This window comes from Barbus barbus, assembly GCF_936440315.1.
Source record: "Barbus barbus genome assembly, chromosome: 6".
In the NCBI taxonomy this organism is placed as follows: domain Eukaryota; kingdom Metazoa; phylum Chordata; class Actinopteri; order Cypriniformes; family Cyprinidae; genus Barbus; species Barbus barbus.
The window spans coordinates 35,332,642-35,350,965 of NC_136734.1; the positions used below are offsets into that span (position 1 = coordinate 35,332,642).

General features: G+C 36.9%; 1 protein-coding gene across 1 annotated transcript; it reads right to left on the bottom strand.

The window, feature by feature from the left end:
* Window positions 1-515: 515 nt before the first annotated feature.
* On the bottom strand, window positions 516-17,923 carry ncs1a (neuronal calcium sensor 1a). The gene is made up of 8 exons (XM_079419993.1): window positions 17,300-17,923; window positions 8,318-8,342; window positions 4,975-5,113; window positions 3,921-3,999; window positions 3,507-3,595; window positions 2,237-2,314; window positions 1,619-1,739; window positions 516-1,068 (listed from the first exon to the last, which is right to left on the bottom strand). Exons 1-7 carry the CDS (start codon window positions 17,361-17,363, stop codon window positions 1,641-1,643), a joined length of 573 nt encoding a protein of 190 aa, XP_079276119.1. The 5' UTR covers window positions 17,364-17,923; the 3' UTR covers window positions 516-1,068; window positions 1,619-1,640.
* Between the last annotated feature and the right edge of the window lie 401 nt (window positions 17,924-18,324).

Below are 18,324 nucleotides of genomic sequence, written 5' to 3' on the forward strand. Positions count from 1 at the left end.
TTTCATAAAAAAAAAAATTATATTTAAAGAGACCCCATTAACATTACCCCATATCTCTGTAGGTTCTCTGTGACATTAAGACAAACTCAGCAGTGCATTTGCAAGTCGAGAGCAGATACACCTTGTATGTTGGGCTTAAAAAAGGGTCGATTTCAAAGCAACGCAATTTTAACATTCAGTAATCTAAATACACCAACACTGTGCAGAACTTCAAACACTGTGAGCATCTGGAGTGCTGAGTAATGCTGTATATGCTATTGGTACAAACTTAATCTCATTCTTTCAAACAAGTCAGAGGTGCAACACAACAGCTGTCTGAGACTGTTGACTGCACATACACCTACATTGTCATGACAGTAAAATGCAATACTGTAGAATATTTGCATTCTTCATCACAAGGTGTACTGTGAGTCTGCCAATGGGTCAAGCAAAGCAGTGGCATGTGAGTAGTTACAGTCTCGGTATAATACATCATGGCTGTCAGACATTAAGCCTCAAGAATAAGCATGAGATTTATAAGGAGATTTATAAGTTTTTGTTTATTGTTGAATATTGCTAATTTACATAGAAAGGTTATATAAATAAATACAACTAGATGCATGTTGTTCAATGCCAGTGCTTGCTGAAGCTCTGTGTAACAGTGCAACTGCATCCTCGTTCATCATGAATGAAGGAAAGACCGAAATCCAGCTAGGCCCATCCTATGACAATGTCCACAGCTATAAGGAACTCATTCAATGGTGTTTAGAATATTTGAGTTATACATTTAATAACACTGTTGTGGATGCCCTCAAAGTCACTGTCCATATGAGCGTCTCTTCTTCTTTACAAAAAAGGTTCCTTTACTGTACATCGCTCATCCCAAATGAGTTCTGCAAGGGTTAACGTTGTCTTTTTGTCGGATTTTGGTTTTCCAGTGACAGTGGAGATGAGTGATTGACAGCTGATCCCCTCTTGAGAGCAGCACCCACAATGAACTTTCATGTTGGCCAGCTCAAGAGATTGGTGACAGGTCAGCTTTCCTCTCACAGTGCCAGCAGGATGACATAAATGGGCTGTATTGATTACCTAGTATATAGATAGGAATGAAAAACAGAATATTTAAATTTACACTGAGTGGGTGAATGAATAATGAATTGTGGCAATTACCATCAGCTGTCAAGGCCTAAATTTAAAAGTATTGTAAAGAATTGTAAAGATGTGTCCGACTGTTGTTCTGTTTAGCTAAAACTAAAACTATTAACAATTCTTTTAGGTGCTTGAAATAAAGCCAAAATAAAATAAAATATTAGTATTGGATTAAAAACTTAAACTGGAAAAAACTTAAAAATAAAAATGCTGCCTTAGCAACTAACTGAAATAAGATTTAGTTGCAGTACTACATTTACTAATACTGAAACAAAAAATGAATCAAAGCTGCATAGAAATATAAAAAATAAAAATGACAAAACACAAAACCTAAACTAAAATTAAAAGTGAAAAGATACAAATAAAAGCTAACCCAAAATAATAAACAACAGTGTATAAATAATACTGAAATAACACTGTGCATTTAGAATATTCACTGTCAGCAGGCTGGTACATTGCTGTTATCAGCATTTGGGAAAATGGGACTCACTTAAAGCCACTTTGAGATGGGCCTATACCAGGCCGTCATAAAGGGAGAGTGCCTGTACAATAGAGGGGTCTGCCTTGGAGCCCTCCTGAAACTCCTGTAGAGTCAACATCCCATCTGCATTCTATTGTCAAAAGGAAGACAGTTAGTCATAAGTCTTGTCACTGTTTTCACACATAATCGTATTAAGTGCATACAGTTTGTGTTGGAAGATATGCAGAGAATCAAGTAGTTTAATGATGCATTCAAATCTCTTCTTTCTCTTTAGAGCTCAGTGCTTTCGAAGGCTCGTTTATCAAAGCTTTCCAATGTACTCTAAATGTAGTGTAATAGAGCTTCTATGTTGTGTCTTTCATGTGGCATGCTTTCCGTGTTTCAATCAAAGCAGAAATAAGCCATTGGTATTGAACCTACAGCTATGAAAATTCAGTAGTAGGAAGTCATGGGATTGAATTGAAAAATGACTAAAAATTCTCAGAGAGTTATTGCAATTCACTTTAAATGCAGTACATTTTCCATATTTATTTTTATACAGGCAACCATTTCTGCAAGCAACGTGTATGAGAACAACGAGGCAGCAGAAGACAGTAAATACACAGTAAATAAATACACAGAATTCACCTTATCCATCATAGCAAAGATGCGGTCGACTCGCTTCTCTGGTGTGTTTTCCTCCTCAGGTAACTCCACTGTGTTCCCCTGCAAAATATATAAATCAGGCATAAATTATTGGGACATACCTATACTCCTGGCTTTTTATAGCAGGATAAGAAACAACCACAGTCAGAAATAAATCATCTGTGTGTGTGGCCTGTCATGGGGGAAAACAAATCCTGGATGCCAGAAATGACTTACCCATTAATTTCTGTGTGGAAAATAAAGATAAATGTTATTTTTATATTTTTCACTTCAAATAAAACCAAACACATTTGTGTAACAGCCAACTGAGCAAAAAGAAAGAAAGAAACAAAAGACTGCAATGAATACAAGCAATTCAGCAAGCTGAACTGAATGAAAAAAATGAATTAATGGTGAATTGTGTTCATTCAATAGCATCCAAGGACAAAACACAATAGTAATAAGTGTTCTGCTGTATGCAAATGGAAATTTACAGTTTCTATATGTTATTTTACTGTGTAATGTATTTAGTATCATGAATAACAATGAACAATATTTTTTTATTTATTAAAGTTGATTTATAAAAATACTACTGCTTAGCATTAATTCAACTTAGTTCTATTAAACAGTAATATTAACAAACACAACTTTTACAATGTTAGTGTCTATAAAAATTTGCAAGATTAATAAATGCTTTACATGTATTATTTATTAGTAGTTCAAGTGAACATCCTCATTGTTAACTTAGCCCTTTTCCCGTACTCTTAACTTATTTAAAAAATTAAAAAAGTAAAGTCTTCTGCAGACATGCCCAATATGTAAAATGTTCAGTATGTAAGATTCCCTATGTGTTTCTTATTTTATATACTAGCTAAACATTTACAGAAAATGGAGGTGCACAAAAATATGTTTTTACTTTCACAAAAGCTAAATCTATTGAAAATGTCGCATTGTTGTTCTCACAGAATTAACGGGTTACTTTCATAACTTTTACCACACAGGTGAATGGGGCCTCTTTGCCAATTGTATATGATCAGAGCAGCGAGAAAACATCTTGTGTAATAAAAAAGGCACCCAATGCTATTAAGCTTCCTGGAAGCCAGTATTTGTAAAGATATTCACTGCAGTCTCTTTATCAATTTGACAGAGCTTCATAATAAATTTTTAGAGTTTAGGCTTGCAATAAACACCATGTTGGCTGAGTTTACTGAGTTAGCTCTTCCATTAACTCAGTAATAGAAAGTTACGGCTCAGTGAGAAGCAAATGACTCACCACCATCTGGTAGATGGCGTCCACAATGTTCAGCATCTCATCTCGGGTTATGTAGCCATCATTATCAAGATCGTAAAGTTTAAAGGCCCCTGTGACAGCAATAACAAACAAGCACATTAAGAAAAGTCTCTCTCTGTATCTTCAAATGAGCTGAGAATAAGCGTAGGATATAGACTATTCTACTGTTTATTTTGACATGCTCATCTTTTCATTAGTCAGGATGATAAATTAAAATGAAGACTTGGCAGACTTGTTCAGATCATTTAGTAGCACATTCAGTGTGGGTAAGATCTGTTTTACTATAAGAATCTGAAATGTCACTTCCTGATAAATGAACACATCACTGCTGTGCAAACAAGACATTTTTGATGTACTGCTAACATTATGAGATATATAAAGGAATTTTGGTCTTACATCTGAGTTTTTCATCCAGTGTCCCTCTGGATGTGACAGACAGAGCTTGAATAAACTCTGAGAACTCAATGCGTCCATCCTGCGGATACACAACAGGAAGACAGCATGAGAACTGATGGGTAAAGTGTAAAAAGGAATCTAAAGGAGTGACAAAAAGGGTTGATTTCATACTGCTTTGTTACAGCCTCACATCAAACTGAGATGAAAAAGACACCAAAGATGGCAGACAACTGCAGAGTGACACAGCAAAAAACTGCAGTTAAATACGACAGCAGCAGGGAAAGATGTTATCTTACCTGTGTTTAATGTCACCTCACAGAAGGTTTTACATATTGAAAATGTCATTTTGACAGTGATTTGGAAGTGTGTCTAAAGATGTGACTATAGCAGACAGTGCCGCTGAGAATCTAGAAACATCTGAGAATAGTCCACAGGGGCATCAGTCCGGCAATGTCTGACTCACACACACACACACACACACACACAGTTTCTTGTGTGTCATATTCTAAAAAATGCTGGGTTAAATACAACCCAGTGCTGGGTAAATACTGGACAGAACACATGCTGGGTTGTTTTCAACCAACAGTTGGGTTAAACGTTTAACCCAACCTTCTGGCAGTAACCCAACCGCTGGGTCTAAACAACCCAATCACTGGGTTCGTCCATATTTTACCCAGCGCTGGGCTGTATTTAACCCAGCATTTTTTAGAGCATATAAAGCTTCTAAATGCATCATCATTTTGCTCAGAAAATTGTTCTACCAAAAAAAAAGAAAAGTAAATTCTGTTGAAGTTGCATTTCTAAAACTAAAATGGAAAGCCATAATGTCCCTGTCGCTGAGTAAATGAAAGTGAATGGAGTGTTTACACATGGTATTGTGCTTTTCCGCCAAACTGTTCTTCGGGGAGAGATTCTAGTGATGATAATTTTCCAACTCAGTAAAGATGATAAATCAAAAATTTCTTGGTAAACTGCGACTTTAAAAAGACCCAGTAGGTTAATGTAACAGTGCTTTCCTTTTATTGACTTTTCCTTTTTTTCAGCCTCTTGTTACCTTGTTTTCGTCAAAGACGTTGAAGACAAAGGTGGCAAATTTGGTGGGATCACCGAAGGGGAAGAATTGCTTGTAGATCTTCTGAAAGCCAGCTGCGTCCAACTGACCACTGGGGCAGTCTTTGATAAAACCCTTATACCTGCCACACAGACAGGACACAATACAACAAGATAGGAGTGAGGGAGCAGAATTGAAGAAAAGAGAGAATTTTGCATTTAAAGAATTGAAGTTCTGAAAAGAATAAGATTTAAACATAGATGATTATACAAACAAATACAACAAATTTACACTATTATTCAAAAGTCTGGGGTGAGTAAAGAAATTGATACATTTATTCAACAAGGATGCATTACATTTGTGTAAAAAATTTAATTTTTAACAATTTTCAACTGTAATAATGATTTCAAAATGTTTCTTGAACACCACATCAACATATTAAAATGGTTTATGTAATATAAATTAAAATAGTTAATTCTAATTAGATTTCACAGTTTATTATTTTTACTGTATTTCTGATCAAATAAATGCAGATGTGGTGTGCAACATCTTAATAAAAAAATACTTAATGACACCAAAGCTCTGAACACTGGTGGAATAGAAATGTGTAAATTGCCAGTAGAAAGGAAAGTGGGGAAAAAAATAAACATTTGAAGAGGTATCAAATGCATAGCAAAACAGAAGACATTTTTCTTCCAGTACATAACCCCCTGTGAAGATAAAGAGTCTGGTACCAACTGTTAGCACCCAAATGCACTGCTAGCAGTGTTACAGAACATGTGGTCAGGGTATTTCAAGATAAATAAAACCTCTGTCACTCTATCCAGTCATTTTCAGAAACAACACTTCAGCGCTGTTTGTTTTCTGTATGCTAATTGATCCCTGACAAACTTGAAGACTATCATTGCAGATCATTTCCGAGCAATTTGGGGCAAGGGGCGAAATGGTTTCCCAGGATATTACAGGGCACGTCAGTCTTCAATTGCAAATTCATTTCCAGGCATGTCAGTTTAGATTCTGCGTTTCAGAACTGAACTATCTGAAATATTGAATACTACTAGCATGGGAGGGGTGGGGGGGGACTCAACACTGACACATACTGAAAAGGCAAATTTCTATAAATACATAGAATTTAGTCATTGTACAAAATGGCCCTCACAATCAATATTAAAATCTCCAGCATATGTTGTGGTTAAAAAGCACTTCATTAGCTAATTATTCATTACTTCCTCAGACGGACTTGCTGTGCAAAGAGAAAGATTTTCACATTATGCTAATTTACAGTAGATTGATGACAGAATACTGGCATGACCATATGTGCAGCACAATTTAATAAGTAACCTGAGTGCTTTAAATAATCAAAAATTTTAACAAATGTATGCTATCATTCGTCATATACTACTATCATATATTGTTCACAAAAATGTTTAAGAGACAAAATTGCTTAAATGATGTTTATTGAACAGTTTTGTTTTTCTTTTTCCATATACTGACCTCTAAACTTTATACTTGACGACTGCCCCAGCAACCAATCTCTTACGCAATGCTCTTAACTCATCTCTTAAATCACTCAATGCTCTCTTTCTTTCTACATATAATCTAAACTTAAATCTCTATTTAATGCACACTGATTTACTTGCTAGCCACATAATAAGTGGTAGAATAATGTGCAGTTAGTCAATCATTATCGTAACTGTACATTATAACCTACCTAGATTCAAAGATCTTTTTCTAATGTAATCGGGAAGACATCAATCAACATTGATGTAATCAACAATGCAGCTAATTTAAGACTTTCAGCTCCTGTACACAGTTTTAATGCATCTATAGCTAAACAAGTGAACAGACAAATCACTCCTCCTCTATGTATCTGATGCACTTCCCCAGGAATACTTTGAAAGCATTTGTAAGGCACTGTCTACTGATCCTCTGAGGACTCGATACAGATGGCTCAAAGGCAAGTCTACTTCTGGTATCAACAAACGTAGTTCTATCATCAGAGAAACAGAAGAAGAAAGTGCTGCACACCTTGTGTGCATGTGTTTGTGTGTGACTGGCAGGCATGTCTATGCTTGCTGCTTAGCGATCTGATCAGCGCTAGACTGAGCTCCAAGGGCCTCCGCTTTCAACACAAGACAGTTGTGCCTGTCTTTACTCCAGTGAGATGCCATATCTACAAAGTACAGTGCAGTACATCATCTCTGAGTAGAAGAATCAGACAAGGAGTAAAGGTAGGGTGTTTATTGCCTTGCTCTAAGAGATAACCATATAAAATACAAGGTTTTCTGAACAATCACCCAAGACAGGTGCCCACCTTTTGGGAATGTTAAAAAAGCAGAAAACATTCTTTCCTATCCTCTGAGTATTGTATTTGACTGCCTCCATTTTTTTTATCTGGCTTTTTTGTTAGGCGCTCTTCTTTGTTCCATCATTTTTGTCTTCTTTTCTTGCTCTTTCACTCTCTTTCTCTCTTCATCCTTCTCTCTTTCTCTACTGGGCACCCTGCCTAGAGTCAACCGTTCCCCATCTGCCATGAGAGGCATAGAGCAGCCAGGAGGAGTATAGATGTTGGCATGTGAAGTTAAGAATTTATGGAGAACAGAGGGGAGAGAGAGAATGAGAGAGAGAGAGGCACGAAGCACTGAATATCTACAATGATGTGGTACTTTAGTAAAACATCAGACATTCTCAAGATGAGTCAGTCAGTGTAGTAAAGAAAAGAGGTGTTTGCTGTCAGAAAGCTTTCCATAGGTCAATTACATGTGCCTTTTGATCTATTAATAGTTTTTTTAAATGCACTGAAAATTAATATAATTAAAACATATTTTAAAATATCATATTGACCTTTAAATGAAATGGCAAAACTTCGTCAGGTTTTAAAATGTAATGTGGTGTGAAGCCAAAACATAATGAGATTCACGAATTAACTGATAAAAAAATATATATATTATTTAATAATTCATACATTAAACAAATATTTTAAATAGTTTTTAAAGTATACATATTTTATTCTTATTTACTTCATGGCTACAAAAATGAAACCACAATTCAATTATTTACAATGAAACAGACATTTGAATTCATACTCATATACTAAAGCAGATGCTTTCTGCAGCATTTCCTGCCCATGAACCACATACTCAGTATATGGCCAAGAATACAATACTATGCACTAGTATTAGTTGGAATGGAGAAGGATGGAAAGTTATATCATTTATACATTTGGGTAACAGCATTATTGTACAGATTTGATTGATTTCCTGTTTATCTCTCAGCCAGGTAAAGTCATGATGAGGAGAGAGAGGGAGAGGGATGGGTATAGAGAGGACATAAAGAGCACACTTACCACTGCTGAACTTCCTTTTCTGTGACTGCAGACAGAACAAGACAAGACAGAGTACAGAAGACAGTTAGATTTTGTTCCATCTACAGTTAATGAAAACTTTACATGCAAGGCTGATTTGTGCTGGGCAATGCAGGTTTGGTGCTGGTCTAGCTGGTGGACCACTGTAGTGAGAATTGAACTGACAATAAAGTTCCAAATCAGTTTCTGACCTGCGGTAGTGAACAGAATGCTTAAGTACAATTAGAATTTAAGTTTAAGGAAGTAGAAAAAAAATGTACTTTATATTGTAAAAAATGGTATATAAATATAAAGTGAAATGAGTGTAATTTTAACAAAAAAAGAAAATTTTTAAAGTAAAACATTGTGTTATTTGAAGGTTTAAAAAAATCTTGAGATTATACACAGACACACACACAAACAACACCTCATTTATAAAGAAATCAGCTATTTTTTAAATAGATTGTAACAATGTAAGCCTTTATGTTCACTTGTGCTCTATTTGATGCCTCCTTGCTGAATAAAAGTATTTTTTAAGATGGAAAGACAGACAGACAGACAGATCAGGGAGTGAGAGAATTATTGGCATTGTAATTCCAGTAGATAACCAACATCATATTACTGCTGAGAAGCTGAATGGAGACAGGGAAACGTGGAAACCTGACAGGAGAGCTGCTGTAGCTGTCTCTCACTGCTTAGAGGCAGACTGCCATGTCAACACAGCTAACATCAGGCCTGTCACTACACTGTCACTACATTTGACAGCCTCTGAGCCATTGTAGAGAGAGCTATTTCCACAAAGATTCATACACATGAGCAGACAAGCACTTTTAGATCCAGTGCTACAGTGGAAGGACTTGTAAATGAGAATACAGTTACACATTATATGTATTCATTCAGCAATTTTATCAAGTGAATTTAGAGGCTATTTTGTATATATGTGTTAGACGGATGTGTTTGGCTTTTTATGATTAGATCTTGCAGTATCCAAAGAAACTTACATCATAAGTGCAGAGTTCTTATGTTTACATCTTGAGATGCCCCAGTGAGATGCTATATTGAAGAATTGCGCAGATGCAACACTTTAGCCTTTTTTTTTACCTGATATTCTCAATATGCCATTGACAGTTTGTGTTCGTTCAGTGTTTACATTTTAATATTCTTGAGTACTGTTTGCAACTGTTTGCCCACACACACACACACACACACACACACAGAAAGCTCTTTGTCCGGGGTAGGAGCGTAGTCATTACCAAGGGCAGTGATGTGCATCCATGTGGAGTGAAAGATAGAATGGAGAAAAAATAAATTGTGAAAGAAGATAAATTGAAGATACTAAAAATTATGGATGAGGAGAAAGAGAATTGTTGAAACAGGGATATGACATAGACCTTGACAAGCAGAGAGAGCACTAGCTGAATAAGAAGTCAAATATTATAATAAAGGATTAAAATATTTACATAACTAAAGAGTAACAGAAACCCAGTGGTATAGCAAAAAGATGTCTGGAGAGGGAGAAGAGGGGGCAGAGGGCACATGGTAACACAGGTGTGTTTCATCAGCGCATATGACCCAGCATGACTCCAGCTACTACATCCTTCTACATCTGCAACAACAAAGAACAAAAGAGGAGAAAAACACTAGAAGAGAAATCTCCTTTAAAACAGGATAAATAAGATACTCAAGGTAAGATTCTCCTCACAAACCATAATAACCCAGCCCACAACAAACCCCTAAACATCTAATCTAATCTGTCTGTCACGCTGCGGGACACTTATACTCATTCTACAAAACCACTCCCCCTCACTGTCAGCTATCGTGGGCCGTGGCAGCAAATTAAAACCAGCAAAAGTGCAAGGCAAAGAGCAAAAGACAGAGACGGGCTAAAAATAATGAACAATCCACGGCCTTGGAAGCCAATGCACTGTCAGAGCCTTTTATAGGCTATGTCCGATTTATAACTCAAATGATTGGAAGACACACTACTAGCATGTAAGATGCTGACACAAAGGTGTTTTTTGTGCATACATCTTAAAATGAACCATAAACAAGTCCATATACATGGCCAAATACTGTCAATTCTAATTCCGAACATTAACTGTATCATTCTGCTAACAACCTGGACCCTTATGGTAAAGCAACACATGCATCTTTTTGTAATTCAATTTCACAATATTACTTTTTACTGTATTTCTCATTAAATAAATGCAGCCTTGGTAAGCGTAAGAGCCTTGAAGGTAATCCTGCAGCCACTGGATTCAGTCAGTTCACAGGCATTTATTTTGTTTGTTTCTTGTTTTTATTTGTTGACTCGCTCCATTTGCCATTTAGTAAATGTTGTTTTTTGTTGTAGAAGAAAAATATGTTTATATTAATTAAATAAGAGATAAGAGATTCAGGAACTCCAACCCATTAAGTCTGCAGTGACACAGTTGCATCTAGCCACATTGGCCACTATACCTAGAAACCACCTAGAATCTCACTGAGTCTGCAACATCGAAGCTCAATGCTGGTCTGTCCTGAGAAAACTTCACCAGTTTCTACTTTAAATTTCCTTCCTTACATCTGACACACAGCAGATTTATAAGGGATGTTTGATCCTACCAGGAGATGAAACGGGAGGTGAAAATTAGGCAAATTAATGGATAATAAAAGTTTTCCCACTCCCCTGAAAATGCACAAATGTAAAACAACAACAAAAATTCAGTCACACGGTAACCGGACAGCTTCTGGGCATGGGCATTTTTACACTTTCCTGTGCAATGGAAGTTCTCTGAAGATGACAGTTTTACCTGCAGTCGCCCATAAAAACAACAACCAAACAAAATCTGACAACTTTTGCAACAGCTTTCAAACTGCTACGAGCCCACAAGGGGACCCAAACAGCAGCAGGTAGTAGTAAAACAGGCCAACTTACAAAATCCCATGCTGCAAAGGATTACAAACACAATGCCTTTAAAACACATTGAACATAAAATGAATGGGTGCAGTGCTCTCCTCAATTCACCATTAAGAAATACAAAATAGCCTCCTAACCAAAGGGTACACAAGGAATAAGAGGTTGCATCAGAGATGCAGGCCATTTGGCTTGCATCATGTAGTCCCAGTGTTTGTGACTAAATTGAGCAATATGCACTGAAAAGTAGTCGATTTATCAATGGAAACACCTCATAAATCTACAGCTAACTGCAGTGCATTGCAAATTATGTGAATCAGAGGACATCCACTGCCAGGCTACCTGTGTGGGCCACATTCTGTGAAGCAGACACAGGTAAATCTCCCTCCACATCACGCCTGCTGTATTGCCTCTACCCTGGGCCACCCACTGTGATATTTGATTAAGCCTATTTGTGGACATAAACTCGATGTATACCTATATGCATGTGTCCAATTTTCTATGCAGTGTGATGGAAAAGCAGTCAGAACCCTCTTAGTGAAAAACAAAATGGCACATTTTTGACATGCAAAGGTTTGTGTTGGTCTAAACCAGGGGTGTCCAATCCTACTCCTGGAGAGACAACGTCCTGCAGAGTTTAGCTTCAACAGCTCCAACAACACACTTGTCTGGATGTTTCTACTGGCTGTTGACACTATACCCAATAATGTAGTCCAGTTGAAGGAGTGAATGAAAAGGAGTGAGCGAATTTGGATCTGAGAGTGCCAGAAGAGCTGCAGCGTAATTTCTGCTTGCTGTTTAATAATCATTTGATTTGAAATTTATCTTGAGCGCTTTCGTGGAAACTAGCATGCATAAACCTAAATTAAACTATTTAATAATCAAATAAAAATAAATTAATACCTGTATGATATTTAGCAGTAACCGCATTGGACAAGCAGTTTGGAAAATGGATGAATAACTCAGCCACAGGCGCCAGCTTCTGGCAAGATGTGTGAATTCATTCAGCATTACCCTCACAGTGCATTATGGGTATTCACTAGGCATTGAGTGTACATCAGTTGTACACACGTTATTGAAGTGTGTTATGGGATAGAATGAGTGCACTTGATAACGTCCACCACTACAAAACACACCCCTCAAATAGTGCCCTATTTAAATCCCAAAGTATACTTCCCTTTTTATGCATATGTGAGAGACAGCGTACAGTGCGTGTGACGCGAATTTCATCATCAGAATAGTACGCACATGCGCATTGAATTTGTTTTGCAGAAATCAGTTGTTCCACAAGGTGGCAACACTGTCCCAGGCCGTTATTTCACACATTGGCCACATTGACAAGTTCTTCTGTTATCGGTCATAAATTATGGGGAAAAATAGAGCAGAAACTAGACATGGATGAAGCTTTCAAAAGCACATGTGTTGACTGCCGGTGTTCACGCAAATGGAATGGAGCATACTTTGAAAGGCTACACGTTCAACTGTACGCATTCACTAGAGCAGGGGTTTTCAAACTGTGGGGCGCGCCCCCCCAGGGTGAAATTAGACAAACTTGGGGGGGCGCATGTCCTAAAAGGTTGAAAACCCCTGCACTAGAGGACGCATTTTTTAGAGGGAAAATTAAGTATATTTTGGGCTTTAGGGTATAGGGAGCAATTTCATACACAGCCAGTGATTCTGAAGACTTCGATTAGCTGGTTTAGGTGTGTTTAATTAGGGTTGGTGCTAAACTCTACAGGTCAGTAGTAGAACAGGCCTTAATGCTATAAAAAGTCATGGGACAACATGTAACCTATCTATGGAAAGTACTCTGAATCAATGGTTCATAAAGGTGCCAATAACTGTAGTCGAATGAAAACACAATAGTTGATCATTTGCAGAGCAGATGTAAATACTTTTTATAAATCTGCAGTCTAGCAAAGTGGGAAAATGTTTCATCCTATTTCTTCTTACTGAAAGCAGTGAAAGATGTACTAGCAGTCTTTACTGGATCAGTTGATATAGCTCATTGTCATGGTGACCATAAATCATAAACTAGAACTGAAGAGAGGGTGTGAAATGATGGCAAAAACAAACAATCTGAGTAAAATATTATGATATTACAGACAGCTTGTGGATGTGTTAAGCCAAATAGACAGCTGCCGGTCTGCAATTATAGACAAGGGAATCAATCTAGACAGTCCAACGGTTACATTTCTGGATGAGAGAAGGGGGAGAGGATGAACATAGCTGATGTGAAACTAGCGATAATGACACAACGATTGAGAGGTGAGTGGAACAGACAGTGCAGACACTAGGCAAAGAGAACAAGAAGAGACAAGCTGCAACCAGGCTGAAAGAGAAAGATGAGAGAGGACTGGAGAGGAGAAAAACTGAAGAAGGATGTGGGAACAGAAGGAGAGAGAGAGAGAAGAGAGGATACAAGGCTAATTACAGATTGCTTGTCTGTTTCTGTGTGTGTACATAAAGCTGTTCCCACAATGCAAATATTTCAATGCTTCATGCACTCGTAATTCTCTATATGTAAAAAACTGATATTTGTGTATGTGAAATGGATTCTCTCTGCAAGAAAGGTTTGCTGCATGATGTGTGTACACTATCAATTCCTTAAAAGGATAGTTCACCCAAAAATGAAAACCCTCAAGCCATCCTAGATGTATATGACTTTCTACTTTCAGACGAATAAAATCGGAGTTATACTCAGATTACGTCATAAACATAAGGGTGAGTAAATTGTGGGGTAATTTTCATTTTTAGGTGAACTATCCCTTTAAAATTACAATGGAATTGAAGTAACAAAAATAAATAATATAGGACAGGGACTTGATTCTATTGTTTGGTTGTTGATTGGATGGAGGAAGTTGTGAATGTGAGCTTGCGTTCGATTGTAAGAAAGGGGCAAGAAAAAACATGTATGGATGAATTATTCACAATTAGACCAATAATAGCACTTTGAAAAACCAAAAAAGATTTAATTCCGTTACGTGCTAACTTGAACATGAAATAAAAACTGACCCTATTTACTTTCTTAATGCACAACAGAAAATGCATTCATTTGTTTAAATGAAAGCAAATCATTGTGCCCCTTTTTATAGTTAAAAAGTAGTTTAAAAAAAATACAACTTTTTAATACAACTTTCCTTTTCTGCTGACATCACTTTGGCCATGCAGGCTATTGGATAATATTAACCAATAGCCAAATGACATTCTAGCAAATAGTCTGGCTAATTCTCGTATTTAACACCCCCTTTTTCACAATCTAATCAATTCTAAAATCAAGTCTCACCCTATATTTTTCCTTATTGAATACCCTATTTTACACAGAAAAACAATTTCACATTACAGAAGTAAAATGGGAAGCAGGCATCAATTTATCAATTCATTAATTTGAATTGACTTAGGTCACTCTTTTCAGCAGCTCAATATAGAAGAAGCAGGCACAGAGACCACAGACACACATCTAACTCAAACCCGATTCTTCCTTGGCACACTTTGAATTCCATGATGTGATATTAGGTTGATATCCATAAAATCAAACTCTTCAGTGCAGAACATTCATGCAGATTTTTCAAGATTTTACTAATCGGTGTGACCACACTAGCTCACAGCGTAGAAAGAAAAAAGAGGGTTAAAATGGTTCTCAGACCACTTTCGATTTCTTTTAGTAAAAAAAACAACTTAAAAAAAAACTAAAAACTGACACGAATAAAACATCTTCAGGTCACTTATGTGACCAAAGCATCAAAACACTTGTTGTCTGAATAGTGCCTGGCATGAGTCTTTGATGTTTGGCTTCTATTGCAGACATCGTCTCATTGAAAGCCTGTTGGATTTGTGCGCTACTCACACTCTGATCTAACCCTGCAGCGAAGGAGCAGGAAATGATTTCCTGACAGCCCTGCTTTACCCCCCACTGTGCACAAAACCCAACCTCTGAAGATGCTCATTAAACATTAACGGTTCACTACCGCTCGGAATGTGCTTAAATTCCACTGAAGTTTAAAGGAGAATATAGTAACTAAGTTACCTACTTGTAGCAGGTGGATCTTTGATAATGTCCCAGCGAACTGATACATTAAACGGTAGGCCTAGAAAGTCATTCATTTCTTTAGCACCATAGTACTAACTGCTAAGACAAGCAACTATCACTATAGTAACACGAAAAATAAGAATCCAATTTGATGGATCATGTTTGTTATTAACTGTCACAAACATAAAGGGATAGATCTGTCAACATTTACTCACTCTCATGCTGTTACAAATATGTATGCTTTTCTTTCTTGAAAAAAAAGACTTAAAAGATATAAAAATATCGGTAACCAATTAGAAAAACTAACAACAACTAAAAACAACAACTGAAGAAAGAATGTCATATAGGTTTGGAACAACATGTAAGTGCATAAATGATGATTTAAAAATAAAATAAGCCAAGCAAAATAAGAAAAAATATGCAGAACATGAGCTCACTCTCCAGAGAATGGGTTGTAATAAATGATCAATTACAAATTATAAAACATACCTTAAGTTATAAATATATCCACTGCATTTTGCTGCAACACTGCAGATGGAATTTGTATTCTTTGTATTGAGCCAAGAGGTCAATCTGTGACATTTAAATCCACTATTGGTCAAATGTGACCCTGGACCACAAAACCAGTCAATTCGCTGGGGTATATTTGTAGCAATAGCCAAAAAAACATTGTATGGGTCAAAATTATAGATTTTTCTTTTATGCCAGAAATCATTAGGACATTAAGTAAAGATCATGTTCCATGAAGATGTTTTGTAAATTTCCTACTGTAAATATATCAAAACTTAATTTTTGATTAGTAATATGCATCGCTAATAACTTCATTTGGACAACTGTAAAGGCGATTTTCTCAATATTTTGACTTTTTGCACCCTCAGATTCCAGATTTTCAAATAGTTGTATCTTGACAAACCATACATCAATGGAAAGCTTATTTATTCAGCTTTCAGATGAAAAATTGACCCTTATGACTGGTTTTGTGGTCCAGGGTCACAAATGTCTTTGTGATACGTTAGTCACAGGTTAACTTGAACTTCTGAATATACATTCAAGTTTCAGGCTGAATGGCTAAATGTGAAGATGGTATATTTTCACATTTTAAATGTATTATTTGTGACTTATTAGAAACATAAGCCATGAAGCAAATGATCCTATCCTTAATTACTGCATATTGTGAAACAAATTGTGTTACTGCAACAAATAACGAAACCTCTTTGCATCTGCTTGCATTTCCATGTGTTTGTATACGTATACATGTAAATGAATTAAACACAAAGTCTAGTGGGACCGTGGCCTTACACTAAAACAAAACAATGGTCACTTAAACAGTTGTTGCTCATCTAGTCATGTAGACTTAATTATGTCATAATTGTGATCGCTGTTCTACCTTCTCCACTAAAATTTGCCTCACCTATTTCGCACTGATTAATATGCAGCATTAGCAAGGTCTCAAACCCTCATCTCATTTCAGCAATCAAAATCAAGTCAAAGCCAGTTGATGTGATAATGATAATGCTAATATGCTTTCTCCACCTCAGGGAAGGATTGTTGCAACACAATTTGCAGTTAACCCCACACCTTATTGACTCGACGTGAGAGTTGCTGCCAGCTGTTCATGTAGGCACCTTATCTTCTCACAACAGAGATGCAAGCCAATCAAAACACGCTTAATGATTATATGATTAGAAAAGGAGAAGAATCAATGACCCCAGAGACGAAATGATGATCACATTCGATTCAAGGTCCATGAACGTAATCATTCATAAGCAGGCAGGTCAGACGCACACACGCACACACACACACACACAAAACAGAATCAATAGTGCAGAATAATAGCTTTACTACATTAAGCTTATACTTAAGCCAAATGCAACTTTGTGAAATCCACAAATACTGGTTTTAGGAAAGATGGTTTTAAAGTAAATGCTATTGCAGGCTTGTTTCCATTTCAATTTAGAGAAGGAAAATAACAATAAGAAGAAGAATTAGACATAACAAGCAATTAACCAGCACAAAAATGCACTAGACATGGAAGTAAGGACTAAATAGCAATACTCACAGTAGGTCTTTCTGCACAGCTCTTCCACTACCTCAGGCTTTAGTTTGCTGTTGGACTTGCCCATCTCTCCAGCTGGCCGCAACGGTTTATCCCCACTGCCCCCAATCCCACCTTCCACTTACATTTAAAAAAAAGAGAGAAAGAAGGAGAGAGGGGAAAAGAGGAGGCAGAACAAGAGACCCACAAGTCCTTTTAAATCGTGCTCTGCCTTTCCTCCAGACCACAGCAGTGAGAGGAGCAAATTACACAGAAGCAATGTGATTACAGCATGCAGTGCCTAGAGCTGTCTCTCCTCACTCAGAGGGAATGAGAGAGAGAGAAACAGAGAGGGCTTTAATCTGTTAACCGGTGTCCCTCCTCCCCTTTCCTCCACCTCCTCCAGTCCTCCTGCCAGTGTCTGCGGTTCCCTCGTGGAATCAGTGGCTCTGAGCAGCGCTCGAGCCCAGGAGAGGCACTCTTCAATTGGGTGCGCTGCTGTCTGGCTCGGTCCACTGGAGGAGGAATAGATTCACTGACTGACTCGGACATGCAAGACGCATTCGTTGGCTCTCTGTGTGTGTGTGTGTGTGTGTGTGTGTGTGTGAGAGAGAAATAGGGTGCGTTGTCACCACGCTCTGTGTTGATGCTGTTGTCCTTGACAACAGAAGCCACTCCCCCAGTGCTCTCTCGCCTACTGCCTGAAAAATCCTTCTTTGTCCCTGCCAAACACTTTCTGGCCTTTCATTGTTAGTTTCATTAGAAGGCGCTTACTAAAATTTAATCTGATTGAAAACTTAAAATTTGACCATTTTATTATATTTGACATAAAATGCATACATACATACATATGTGTGTGCATGTGTGTAACAGCAAATATACGCTCAAAAATAATTTTAAAATTATTAAATATTTATATTTAAATATTTAGATAAATATTTATTTATTAGATTTAATAATAATAATAATCATATTTGTTTAATCTTATTTTATTAAAAATCCAAAGAATCCAACCATTTTTTAAATTTTTTTCTTTTTTACTTTTGAAA

Excerpts from the sequence above, each read along its gene's own strand:
- ncs1a (XM_079419993.1), bottom strand. The coding sequence starts at position 17,363 with ATGGGCAAGTCCAACAGCAAACTAAAGCCTGAGGTAGTGGAAGAGCTG. Across the intron at positions 4,000-4,974 it reads ACGTCTTTGACGAAAACAAG|GATGGACGCATTGAGTTCTC; the intron begins GTAACAAGAGGC and ends GTGTATCCGCAG. Across the intron at positions 1,740-2,236 it reads TCTTTGCTATGATGGATAAG|AATGCAGATGGGATGTTGAC; the intron begins GTGAATTCTGTG and ends TTTTGACAATAG.